This window comes from Ammospiza nelsoni, chromosome 3 (assembly GCF_027579445.1).
Source record: "Ammospiza nelsoni isolate bAmmNel1 chromosome 3, bAmmNel1.pri, whole genome shotgun sequence".
In the NCBI taxonomy this organism is placed as follows: domain Eukaryota; kingdom Metazoa; phylum Chordata; class Aves; order Passeriformes; family Passerellidae; genus Ammospiza; species Ammospiza nelsoni.
The window spans coordinates 8,260,908-8,274,091 of record NC_080635.1 but is presented as its reverse complement, the minus strand read 5'-3'; the positions used below and the strand labels follow the sequence as shown (position 1 = coordinate 8,274,091).

The 13,184-nt window shown below is 40.3% G+C and overlaps 1 protein-coding gene across 4 annotated transcripts in view; it reads left to right on the top strand.

Moving 5' to 3' along the window:
- The window catches only part of MACROD2 (mono-ADP ribosylhydrolase 2), an 850,453-nt gene that overhangs the window by 807,384 nt on the left and 29,885 nt on the right, over nt 1–13,184 (top strand). For all 4 annotated transcript variants that reach the window (XM_059467312.1, XM_059467311.1, XM_059467310.1 and 1 more), the window contains 3 exons: nt 5,765–5,842; nt 6,457–6,531; nt 7,028–7,117. In XM_059467312.1, coding sequence (XP_059323295.1) covers nt 5,765–5,842; nt 6,457–6,531; nt 7,028–7,117 — 243 coding nt within the window. The remainder of the gene's footprint in view (nt 1–5,764; nt 5,843–6,456; nt 6,532–7,027; nt 7,118–13,184) is intronic.

Sequence of the window (13,184 nt, the reverse complement as noted above, 5' to 3'; positions counted from 1 at the left end):
ATTTCTCAGGTGATGATGCCCTTCTGTCAGCTTGAAGCACAGACAGGTGGGAGAAGTATTTTGGTGGTCCCACCTGCAGAGATGAACTGTTTGGTCTTTTACCTGAAAACTTGATAAAATATCTCTACAAGTTGTTGCACCTAAAAAGGTCTGGTTTAACAAGCATTTTTAAACTTGGGCTCCAATAAATCTAATCTGTTATAAAGATAGATTAAAATGAAATCTTGGTGGATATAAAAATACCATTTTAAAGTCAAAGCTCAAGAATCTCCTCCTAACTTCTCATAAATCACCATTTTATAGTACTTCATTTTAACATATTTTCCTCGGTTTATGAGGCAAAAGAATACCCTAATCATGTGGAAGCCTCCATGCACACCATTACCTGTAATTTTAGATGTCTGCTTGATTTCTTTCACTCTGGAAATATTCCAGTCATTTATCACAGTATCACGCTTTAAAAAATAAACTGTACTGAAGCTGTTTCTTTCCTAATGACCAGCATTTTCCCTCTTTGATCTTCTTAGAGCTCCCTAAAACACGGTGATTTATCTGTGCTGTGTACAGGACCCAGGTGTTCTGCACATTAGAAACCACTCAGTAAATAAGCCATACAGAGAGTAGCTGGGGAAGTGAATTTTAAAAGAGCATTAAAACCACTTAACATTCGGTTCTTACCATCTCCTCTCTTCCTTGGCTTTTGCAGAATCGTGTTTGAGCAGCATTGCCTTATACAGTCAAAAGAAAAAATGAATGGCATGGAAAAGCTTGGGGATTTGTACAGGATTTAGACAAAATAGTGCCTGACTATTGGCAGGAAGGATAGGATTGATATTTCACTGCAAGCTACGTGCTTTTCTTGGAGATGAATTCAACATACAGTTGATAGGAGCAGGGAATATACTTGCAGAGCATTCTGATCAGCTTTATTAAAGCCTAAATATTTTGTAAAGAGATTGTTAGAGACTGGGGCTAATTCCCAGGTGGACTCAAGCATGCAGTCCCACAAGACACTTGTTTCAATAAAATGGAGGGTAGCAGACACAAACTCTCCTGACATGGACACTGCCACTCCAGCCAGCAAGGAGGAGTTTTGAGGGAACTGAAGGATGCTCAGACTTCAACAAGCACTTCAGCTCCGGATGTGCAGTAGATGAATGTGGCCTATCTTTGGCTTATTTATGCAATTAAATCTCCTGTTTGGTTCATTCATGTGTGATATTAGGAGCTGTGTTCCAGTGGGGTATCAGAACCAGGGGTTCTTTCAGTCCTGAGTGGAGGAGTGTTAACTTTTACAGTCCCAAAGTAAATAGTGCCCAGTGTGTGTATTATCAAAAAAATAAGCAATACTTTGCTGTGAAAGACTACCCTGCCTTGGATTCTCTGGTATGACTTAACAGATAATTAACTATTCTAGGAGAAGGCTAACATTGCTTTATGCCATTTTACAAAATCAGGTGAGTAAGAGGTGAACAAAGGCCCTAGGGACAGCCAGAGCTCTTGTAAACCCTGGAATCATACAGGACTATAAAACTGGCCTTACACACACCTGCACAAGGCTCCAAAGGGCTGTGGGCACAGAGGAGCAGCTGAGCCTGAGGAATACCACTATCCTACTGAAAACTTGCACACAGAATGTAGTGTATCATCAGCACTTTTATTGATCACTGCCTTTGGTTTTACACTTTCACTTTTGCTTGGCACAGATTTGCTTCATAAATCTGGATTTATTCCTTCGCTTTATTTTATTCCTGTTAATCCTAAAAGTAAATCTGTCTTTGAACATTTTGGCTTGAATATTTAGTGCAATATTTGGATTTGAAAAGAAGGAACCTTTGATATGATCGTGACATTAAGGATTTTGGAGCTCAGAATCTGCATGGTAAAACCAATCAAGACAGGTTTCTGCTGCTGACATAAAACTGGGCGACTCTTACAGCTAGGCAGTAACTTCTGTCCATTGTCTGTTATTTTCAGAGATAAGCTCTGCAAAAAACAACTTGCAAAAAATTATCATTGTAGATTGCCTGGGATCATTTGGAATTCAGTGCAGTTATATTGCTTCTTCCAACACTGGAGCAATGGGATAACTGTTTATGATAAAAATGAAAGTTTAACACAAAATTACAATTCCTTGAGAATGAAGCCCACGGGACAGACTGCCAGCTGTGCCCATAGGTGGGAATAGTGATGACACCTCTCCCTCTGTGATGCTGCACGAGAAACAGCAGCATGATGGGGCAATCAGCCAAGCACAAGGCTTTTTAAATCCATTAGATTGGATTCTTAAAATCCATTGACCACTGCACATAATTGTGCCAGTGATGCTGCAAATTGCTTTTTGCATTAAGTTGCAGTCATTCCTCATCCTGGGAAAAAAGGAAGCACCAGTGAAGCCTAAGGGCACCAATCTGGGAGTATGAAGGTGCAATGGGTGTGGGATAAGGGAGTGATGGGGCAGAGCTGCTCGTGTCTCCTCCTCCCAACACGGGTGATACCATACTTACTGTGGGAGCTGGAGAACCAGCAAAGGGAAAACCTGCTGCCCTCTGTGGTTAGGGTGAGCCCCCAGAGGCCTCTGTGACCCTATGCTGATTTTTTCTACCCCCTTGGTTCTTCCCTCTCAGAATCTCTGCTGGTCAGAGTGACTCTGAGATGCATACAAGCTTCATTTTCCCAGCCCAGCAGTCGAATAAGGAGTCAGGATTTTTCTGTTTTCATTCTCAAGGTTGTTTATTATTTCTTATCTAGAATATTCTTTCTCTGACTCGCTGTAGATCTGTCTGGCAGGTCAGGCTGAGGCATACTGACCACAGTGGGGTGGTGTTATCTTTTTATATTAAAAACTACATGTACATTATTTACCATAACTTTCCAATACTTATCACCTATGTTAGACAGTGAGTTTGTACCTTAAACCAATCCAAAAGTGCCAACATCACAGCAGAAGATGGAGGCCAATAAGAAGAAGAAGGAGAAAGACTGGACATGCTCAAGTTCCTCCATCTTGCCCCTGAACACCCATTCTAAAAAGCCCAAAAAATCTATTTTCACCCCATGACAAACTAACTATTATTCTACTTAAACTCTCTTGACTTGTAATTCTTCATGTATAGGTGGACTTGTAATTCTTCATATAAAGGTGGTAATTTGCTCCATGGGTCAAAATCAAAGGCACAGGTGTCTTGGGCTCTGTGCCAAGGTCCCTGAGCTCCCCCAGGGCAGGGGCTTGAGTCCTCCAGGGCAGCCAGAGGAATTCCCTGGGTTCTGACACTTCTCCTGTGCTCTGCTTCTGCATCCTCATCCCACTGGTCCCAGGGTTTTGTCCCACCCGCTGCCTTTCCCATATAAACTCTTGTTTTTCTGCCTCCTTGGAGCTCTTGTGCTTGGCATGTTTCGTAGAGTGCCCTGGTCACAATGAAGGTTTATTCTCTGTGGAACATCATACAAGGCTCTCATCTGTTCCCTCCTGGAAGAATTGAACAGCTAGCCAGTGTGAGCAGATGTGGACACCATGGCACAGAGAGAGAGAAATGGGAAGCGTTTCTCACAGCAGCTTGGGAGAATTTTTAGGGAGTTGTAAGGATGTGGTAACCTATTATGTATAGGCAATCTGCAGGTGGTGTTTTTCTACTTTGTCTTTTTGTTCTTCTCAAGGACAGTGTGTGAGGTGTTTTTGTTAGTTAGCCAATCAAACAGAATCTATCATATCACTCTATAAAATCTGCGTGGTTCTCTCGAATAAAGCTTTATTTTGCTCTTCTACAACACTGCCTCCTGCCTGTTCCTGTGCCATTCTCAGTGCAAGAGTGACAAGCAAAGGACAAATGCCTGTGCCCCTGAGCTGTCCTTCTCAGGACACTTCTTCAGGAAAGTCACGGCGCCCTTAGCACCGCTCCATCCACCACAGCATCACTTTGTGCCATCGCTTTTGGCTGCTTGAAGGGCTGCTTGTTTGGCCCTGGCATCATGGCCCTCAAAGCAGAGGACTTCTGATTCCAGATTTACCAATGCAATTCCTTTTACAAGCATGCAGCTGTACCATACAGAAAAATATATTAATTTAGGGTATGGAGTTACAGGTAGTACAGATCTTGGCTTGTCTGAAATCCTGAGAGCTTTGTAAAAAACTTCAGCAAAGCCAGAATTTCCCTCAATGTGTTTCAAGTTTGCTTGAAAAATTCCCTACAGAATTTTTTGCTACCAAGAATTTTTGGTACTAGATCCTTCATTTTTGATTAAACTTGGAATTTGATAAAATTCTAATTTAGCTTTGCTCCAATTCAGGCTGATAAGAATAATCCTTTGAACCTCATTGTACAATATGGTATGGAAGACTGGTGCAGCAGGGCAAAATAAAGTGCAGCAAGTATAAAGTTTAGCAAATTGTACATCAGTGAGTTATTCTACTTTCAAACTTTGGTTTTTTAAACTTATTGTCATGCCATGAAAGAAGTAAGAAACTGTGCAGGTAATTAAATATTTGCCTTGGGGGATTATTTGCAGTTAATTAAAGCCACACAATTTCAGCACATACCTTTCCTACAGATTATTAAATTTGGATCAGATATTAACAACCTAGCTTTCTACTTATCCATCAGAGATTACTTTTGGACACTTTCAGGAACAGAGTTTTACAGGGGTATCCTTGGGTATATTGTAAGATTTGCTCAGCAATGTTGTTGAGAGGGACCTTCCAGAATTTAAGCTGTAAAAGCACTGTAAAAATGTAATTTATTATCACGTGCTGTAGATATTTTGGCATCATTACTTACTTTTTCCACTGAGCAGGATTTTAGAAAGCATCTCACATAGGAACACAAACACTGATTATCTGTTTCTGCTGTTACAACCTGGAGTGGGCTTATCCCTGTGGTTTGCACAACGTCCAGTTAGATCAGCACTGGTTTTTAATGAGGTTCAAAGAGAGCTCTTTATCCGGTGAAACCTGTGAAGAGGATGAGCAAAATCACTAAATCACACTAAATCGAGTGTCTGTGTTGCTGCATTACCTGAATGCAGTGGAATTTTGCATTTTGTATTTCTCCATCCCCATGCAAAAATTGGCTGTTGTCAGAAAATGTTGTTTGATGCAACAAAGTAATGCCCTGTGTTTATGAAGACCCCAGATAGCACAGTAGTTGGACTTTCTGCCAAAATGTAATTTAAGTCTCACTGTGGGACTGGTTCCAAGCATTGTTTTGGGCAGTTCATTTTGACAGTCTGCCCCAAAAAAGAAAAGCACTCTTGGCCATAGTGACCTTGGGAGCTTTGTCATCAAGTGACGTGAGGCTAGGATTTGCACAGGGATTTATGGGATTTATTGTTTTAGGAAAGATTTAAAGTTTCTGTAAATTCAACCATGAAAAACTGTTATTCTAAAGAAATAATAAACCACTTTATTTATCAAGTAGGTGGTATTTCTCATAGATTTGTGCTGCTCCACTAATTAGGAATAAAATTCTTGGTAGTGCTGCTGGTTATTCTTATGCATCTTTTTTTGCCAGCTCCTGGTTTAAGGTTTGTACTGCCAGCAAAAAACTGCTCAGTAAGGGTAGGGATTCTGAAATCAATTTGAATAATTGGAACCCACAAATACACTTCTGTAGTTTATAAGACTGTAGTTAAACAGATAGAAAATCGGTCAGTGTATCAAAATGCCAAATATGAAGCTGGCACCTAAGAGTTCCTCTAACTCAAGTCTACTTTTCCAGCATGAAAACTGCTTCAGGATTTAATTGTTTGTTTGCTTTTTTTTCCTCAGATTCCCTGAAAGACTCCAAAGGCACACAGAAGGGTGATTCAGTGCATCCTGTGATGTGTGAACAAGATCAAGCCAAAGGTAAAGTTCTTAGTCAAAGTTTTTTAAGACAGATGTGATGAACCGGTGTGAAATTTGAGTTCTTCCAGTGTCAGCACCAGTGGGTTTCATCCTGACTTTTGCCGCCTTAAGGAAATGCTGTTGGGTAGTAGAGGTTGTGTGTCAGCCTGTTGTGGGGCAGTAACCCCTGATGCTACTGGGAAAGCCACATGTCCCTAAATTGGTTTGGCCATAGTGATCCTGGGTGCACAGCACTGTTACCATGTTGTTGCTATGGTCCTGAAGGTCTGTGGGGTGTTGCTGTTCCTTCTGCTGACCATCACGTGCAAGCACTTCACAACAGCTCCTATGAGAAACAGTGTCAAGGCCGAGCTGCAAAAGTAGAAATACTCTAAGTGCTGCAGGGTCAGTTTTGAACAGCTATCTAACTAGCTTAATGCTTAGTACTGTTAAGTGGTATTTTCATATATAAAATGTGTTCAACATGGTTCACTTACCAGAAAAAAAAAAAAAAAAAGCAGTACTTGGCTTAGAATACCATGCTGTGTCTAAGGTTCATGTTCTGTTTTAATGAATTTAGCACTGCCTGCATGCAGCATCATCCTGGTACCATTTTCTGTTTGTCGTATTAACAGGACAACAGGATGTTTCTGCAAATGAGGAGATAAAAACTGGGGAAGATTCCCAAGATTCCTGCATGGAAATAGAAGGTACTCCTTGTGTCTTGAGATCAAAAGCAAGATTAACAAGCAAAAACACTAACGTAGAATCATGGAATCATAGAATGTCTGGGATTGAAGAGACCTTAAGGACCACCTAATTTCAATCCCCCTGCCATGGGCAGGTACACCTTCTACTCAGGCAGGTTGCTCAAAGCTGCTTCCAGCCTGGCCTTCAGCACATCAAGGGGTGGGGCATGGACTGTGTGTGTCTCTGGGATTGCAGTGAGTCCCAGTGAAGATCCGTGTTTGGAGTAGGCACATGGGGATTTTGTGCCTAAATCCCAGAAAGTTCAGTATCTCCAAGGCTTTGCTCTGAACTAGAGCCCCTTGGATTTCCTTGGACAGCTTTTTTATTTGTACTCATGGAGGAAAAGATCCTTTTCCTCTGCCAGTGTTTTTCATGCCTAGGTCTCTAGTGGGTGTCAGTCCTTTCATGTCCATTCTGAAAAGCCTCACTATTCATCTTTTTATCAAATTTATTCAGATCCACTGTTGAACCAAGAAGGCACAACAGAAGGTGAGATTCCTTTGATACTTGGTGCAGAGGAAAAGGAAGAAGGAAAAGCAGAAGGAGGTGAGCTTATTATAAAGCAGATTGAGACAGAGAATGCTGCAGGATTCATGTTATCCTTTTCTGTTGTGAGGAAACATGGAAAGGGCACAGAAAAGAGCTCTTTTTCCCCCTAAGGAAAAATCTTTTTTTGTCTTATCTTTGAGTGGAGTTTTGATATATTGGACTTGGATTTCAATAGGAAGCAAAGCAAAAAAGTGCACACTCAGGTTCTAAAGTGGCATTTAAATGCTCTCCTCACTTTTGGTTTTTTGCATTTAAGCCCATAATGCTGATTAAACAACCAATTTATGTCCATGTAAGTATCCTTGTGATCACATTTGCTAGAAGCATTCTGAGTATTTAAATAAATGGGTATGATACTTATTTGTGAGGTCATTAATAGAGATTTAACCAAAGATTAACTAAAACTAGTAATTCTAATGAAGAAACCAATATTTAGTGAGAATGCAAAGTCTTCTGAAGCAGTAATTTTTTATGGGGGTAAAGTATTTAAAACCTTGGGAATGCTGTTGCAAAGAAATGCACAAATTCAAGTGTTGGATGCTCCTGGGAACCCTGCAATCATCTCACCATTTGTAAAGGCATGTGGTTATATAAAAAGTAATGTATTGTGTAAATAATTCTCTAATTTTAAAGTAAGTGCTAGTTAATTTTTTGGTCATTTGTAGAGCCCAAGGATGAATTTTACAATTCCAAATTAAAATGCAGACATGATTTTTATTGAAAATTCAGGTCAATACTAACTATGTTGTCCTAATTATGAAGTCCTTTTCTCAGCCACATTGACACCAACTTAATTGCAAACCTGCGTTAGCAATATTGACAATTTTCTTCACTGCAAAGCCAGGTTGATAGAACCTCTTTGTTCATATACAGCTAAACAATATTTCCCTTTTTTTTTTTTTTTGTTTTAATTGCCTATCCAAGCTGAGACTAATCACATCTCCTTGTTATCATTTGTGTTAATGGTATTGGTTTTGTGCTGTGTTAATGATGGTGAAGGTAGAATTGATAGAATTTTTGTGTTCAAATTCAGGTAAACACTACCTCAGCTGCAAACCTAGGTTATACAGTACAGGCTGACTCTGCTTGCAAATACCAATGCTGTTATGTTAATCTCCTCCAAATAGAAATTATTTACATATTATTTTATGCATCATCAGAACTAAATTGGAAAAAATGTACCTTCATTACTTGCATATTTTCTCCTCTTTACTTCTTTAGTGTCCCCAACAGCCAGGGACTGTCATTTAGGTCTCAGAAGAGAGATTGTATTTCAACATCTGTGCTACTTACTATTAAAATATGCAATGTTAAGGAAAAGCAGGTAATGTCAGAAAAGGATTGTTCTTGGCACCTTTTCTGTTCCAGCCCTTGATTTAAAAGTTTCAAACACTAAGTAAAAAGTTCTTGCTAAGTATTTTGGAACTTGTTCCTACCTGGGGTCTCAGGTGTTGATACTGTGCAGGATTCATCTGATCCAAAGCTTGTTGAAGTCATAGAAGTAGTGTCATCAATTTAAGTGATCTTTTGGTAAGTTCCATGATAAGAGAAGATGTGCTGAGTCTGTGTGCAGGACAACAGCATAAATATTCTGTCCAGCTTCTTCCAAAGGTACTGACTTTGGCACAGGAAAAATAAATGGGTGCCCTTGCAGAGCAGGAGCAGAGAAGGAAAGAAAGCCTTTCCCTTGTCTTGTTTTCATTCTCATGGGTCTAAGCACCCTCATAGCTCATCTTGCTAGCTGCTTCTTGTTCTGGTGGGCACAAATTCTACCACATGGGTTTGGAAAGTTTGACACAAACTGAAGTGGGTCTGGACAAAAAGAGGTAAGAAAAATAAAATCAGCTGAAGTTCAGACTGGTAAAATAATATGTATTTCCCAATGAGAGATTCCTCTTAATGGAAGGAGATTACCTGGCATTAAAAAGAGATTTAATATGTGATATTATTTTATGTAACCTGAGTGCTACCTCCTAAAGTAATTCAGCTGAAAGTTTTCCAGCAGCACACACAGTACATTTGATATAGGATGAAATACTGTATTTTTGTTTTAAGAACTTGGGGGAAAGGCTAATGTGGGACTGCTAGTCCTGTTAAACAGAAATTCATGGATCTTTAGTTGGTTTGACCCATTCTGGATCTATATGCATAGCCAAATGTAGCAACTACTAAATTCCAAACTACCCTGTCTTTCTGTTCTACATGAGATTTTCTTGTGCTTGTTTTCAAACTCATCCCAGAGCAAAGGGTAGCATGTAGCTGCCTCTCTCTCCTCCCTGTCTCACTGGGAGCATTAGATTCTTGGGAGTCATCTGCAATCCCTTCAGTCCTCAGAACTGGAGCTGTGTAAGCCACTAAAGTACCAACAAAGTCCCTTTTCCGACCTTAAGCTGGATTTCTGCTCAGTTACTGATTGCAGCTTTGAAGCGTGCTAGGAAGTTTTTCAATGGTGTTGTTTTCCGTGGAAGAAATGTCTGTTTCTTGATGGTTTAGAGATGTCTCAGTTTACATGAACTTCTGACAAACCACAGGTTATCTTCGGATTTAATTGTGCAAATTTTACTGCCAGCTCATCTCTGTGTTTTGGGGTTTTTTAAAGCTTGCAGGGTCCCTTCTGTGTAGCTCATTTCACTTCACAGCTCCAGGGTCGTGCTGTAGTGTGAATTCCCAGGGAGTCCCAGATCCTGGTGCTTTCAAGGTTCTGGGATGCTGGGAGCCCAGAGGAATGAAGAATCAAAATCTTGGCAGTCACACTCCTAACTCCCATTGCCAGCAGTAAGAGCCCAGCCAGATTTCCCTAAAGAATATAACAATGTGAGGCACTGTGTGTTTCATAAAAACCTGCTGTTGCTTTTTCCAAAATCAGTAATAAAATATCACATGTGCCAATTTATTCTCTTTTTTTCCTACTGCAACCTGAAGTTATATATTAAGAGGGAGCAGCTGAAGAAAAAAAGGCAAGCTAAGATGCCTTTTTCATTTTTTTTCCAGCTACTATTATTCGCTCATTCTGGTTCACAAAAAAAAATAATGAAAATCTATGTTTCTTATAAGATTGGGGAATATTCTCAAATCCCTTTATTAAAAACCAGAGCAAGTGGTGATCACTGACCTATTTGCTGGCTAGGTAAGTGTTCACAGTTTTAACAGACCTTTTGGCAGTGCCTTTATCTGTACACTTGGAAGTGGTCCTGCTGTGTTGTAATGACCATGCAGTCAGCACTTATTTGTAGGTTTAATCAGCACATTTATTCCACAACACAATTTGCAGCACATGGAAGTAAATCTCATATTTGTGTGAATACGCCAATTTCTCCTCTGAGCCCACTCTCACCTCTGTCATCTCCCCTCTCTTTCTGTCTCCCTTCATTGAGACATTCAATATGATGATTTCCCTCACTAATCACCCTTAGAAGTCATTTAACTCTTTGAAGGGGTAGGTTTTCTGTCAGAGCACTAGAAAATGAAGAGCTATTGCTGTTATTTCTCTGTTTTGTCTTTTGTCTATTTGGGCTGAAATATTTTGTCACCTTGTGCCAATTTGGAATATTGTTTGAGCTTGACATGTGATGTTTCTCCACATGAGCAACAGAGTGGCTTCACCATGAGGTCAGGGCAGGCTGGGGGAGGTTTCCATCCTTTGCAGCACATGTGATTTCCTTTGTCAATCTTCTGATCAGCGCTTGTTCACTCTGAATTTGAAGTCTGCCTAATTTCAGGTTTGAAGTCTGCCAAGTTCTGTTCTAGCTAAGCCCAGTTTTGCTCAGCAGTCTTTGTAACATGAATGGCTGTAACCTGTAACTCTGTGGGCAGCACTTTGTCCATTCCTCTCTTGTCCATTTTGCTTTAGCAGGAGTGATAATTTTATGGTGTGATCTTGGAGAGAACTAAATATTCCAAAGCCTGGGGAAAAGAGCTCTCATGTTTTACAGCTCCAGTCTCAGGCATTTATAGGATTTTTATATGCATTGGTACAGTCATAAATAATGCCAGAATAATGACTTTGTTATCAAACAGTCAAAAATTTCAAAATGACATTGTGGCTATAGAGAAATGAAAGAATTCTTGAGAAAGATCTTTTTTGGACAAATCTGACATTTTTATTACTTATTCGTGGCAATTTTATTGCTTAACCAAAGTCCTTTAATTCTTCAAGTGGGAAATATGAGACATTTTTGGGAAAAAAAAATATAAAAGCCTTCACTAGAATCTTTAAATAGGTAATTTCACTTTGTTTGGAAAGAAAAAAATACTTTGGATTGCTGTAGCTTCTAGAGTACTTCTAGTATAAAGGCTCCAACTTCTTTTATTCAGTTGCTCAAAGAGGAGAGGAAAAAATATCCTGAACCAGATACAGTGCATTTGGTGTTTGATAAGAACCCATACTGAATAGATCAGATGCCATTTTTTGGGCTGTTACAGCATATGCAGATGCTAAATATGAAATATATCTTTACAATCCTATTCTAACAGATGCTGATGTTTGGCAAAGCAAAAGAAAAGTGCACCATTAGGCTTTTCTGCAGAAATGCTGGAAAGGCTGTGGAACCAGAAAGCTGCAAATGGGAATTGAAAGCTCTAGGCTATGCAGAGATATGGGCTGTTGGGAAGCAGGAGGTGGGACTGCTGGGAGGTGTGCAGAGAGATTAGGAATGGAAATCCTAGAAGGTGCCTCACCTCTGAAGCCTCTCTTTACATACCTTAATTTTCTTGAGAACTTCACAAAACTCCAGTGAACTTTTCAGCTGCAGCATCAGCCAGCTGAGGACATTCTGTGACCAGATTATGTTTGCCAGCCCCCTGTGCTGAGTTTGTGGTGGTCCAAGGGCTGTTTGGTCTGTATCAAGCACTCTGCCCTCCTGAAGGCATTATAGCTGTGGCAGAAAAGGACATCATTTCTATGCCTCATGGAAGTAGCCAGGTGAGGCTTACCTGTGTGGGGATACCAGTTGTTGGTTTCTCTGGGTCTGGATTGAGATGGTATTTCATGTTCGGACTCAGGTGTTTGTTATTTGTTATCAGTAAAACAGTCTCACAACCATGGGTTCATTAGCAAGGCACAAAATGGCAACAATCTCTTGTTACAAGGCCTTTTAAGACTAAACTATCCAATTAAGAACTGACACTCTGATTATTTTCACTTTTAACCCAATAACTGATCCCAAAGAGCTGCAATGCAGACTTTTCTGCCCAATTACAAAATGCCACCCAAATCCATGAAGAAGAAACTCAGGACAGCACCCTGTGCCCTCCACCTTGCTTCCATCCACAACATACTCAAAATCCCAAAACCAAATTTCTCACCAAGTGATACACTCACACTACTCTCTATAATCTGTTTCACACCTTAGTGGATTCTGGTCCATTCTGGAGTTTAGGAAACTTTCTCCATGAGTGAGGGTCAAAGTCAGTGCTGTCCTGGGGGTCAGGGCACCCCAGAGCAGACAGAGGAATATTCCCAGTGCCCTGGGTTTCCCCCCTGCCTCCCCTTTGCTCTGCTTATACATTGCAGGCTGCAGAAGAGGAGCTTTGGGGCTTTGGCCCCACTGTTTGTGTGGGGGCTTCGTGCAGTGGGAGCTGTCCAAGCTCTTACATCGGCAAAGAGGCTTCACTAAAGGGGCAGCAGATGGGATGCAGATCTTGTGCAGGGCTTTCCTGAGGGACTTCCCTGAGGATGCTGTGCAGCACTGTGCATTGGCAGTCAGGGTGGTTATTACACTGTCAGTAGTCTGCTCTAGATATTGATTTCAGTCTCTTGAGGGGAAAAAAGTTGTATTTATTTTCCTGCCACAGAAGGAATCTGCTTCTTTTCATTAGTCTCCATATAGCAGGTTCCAACCTGCATGTGCATAAAAAAATAGGTGGTGCAGGATTAATTAGAAGTTTCAATTATTTTTCATCCCTTGCAAGGAAAAATATGGTTTTTTCTGTGTACTTTTCTAATTAGAAAGTAGAAAACATAAGTAATTTTTCAGCTTAAACGTTTTGCTTGCTGTCACAGTCACTTTGTGTTACTGGGGTAAAACAAAAAAGCCAAAAGGAAAGAAAACAGGAAAACAACAAT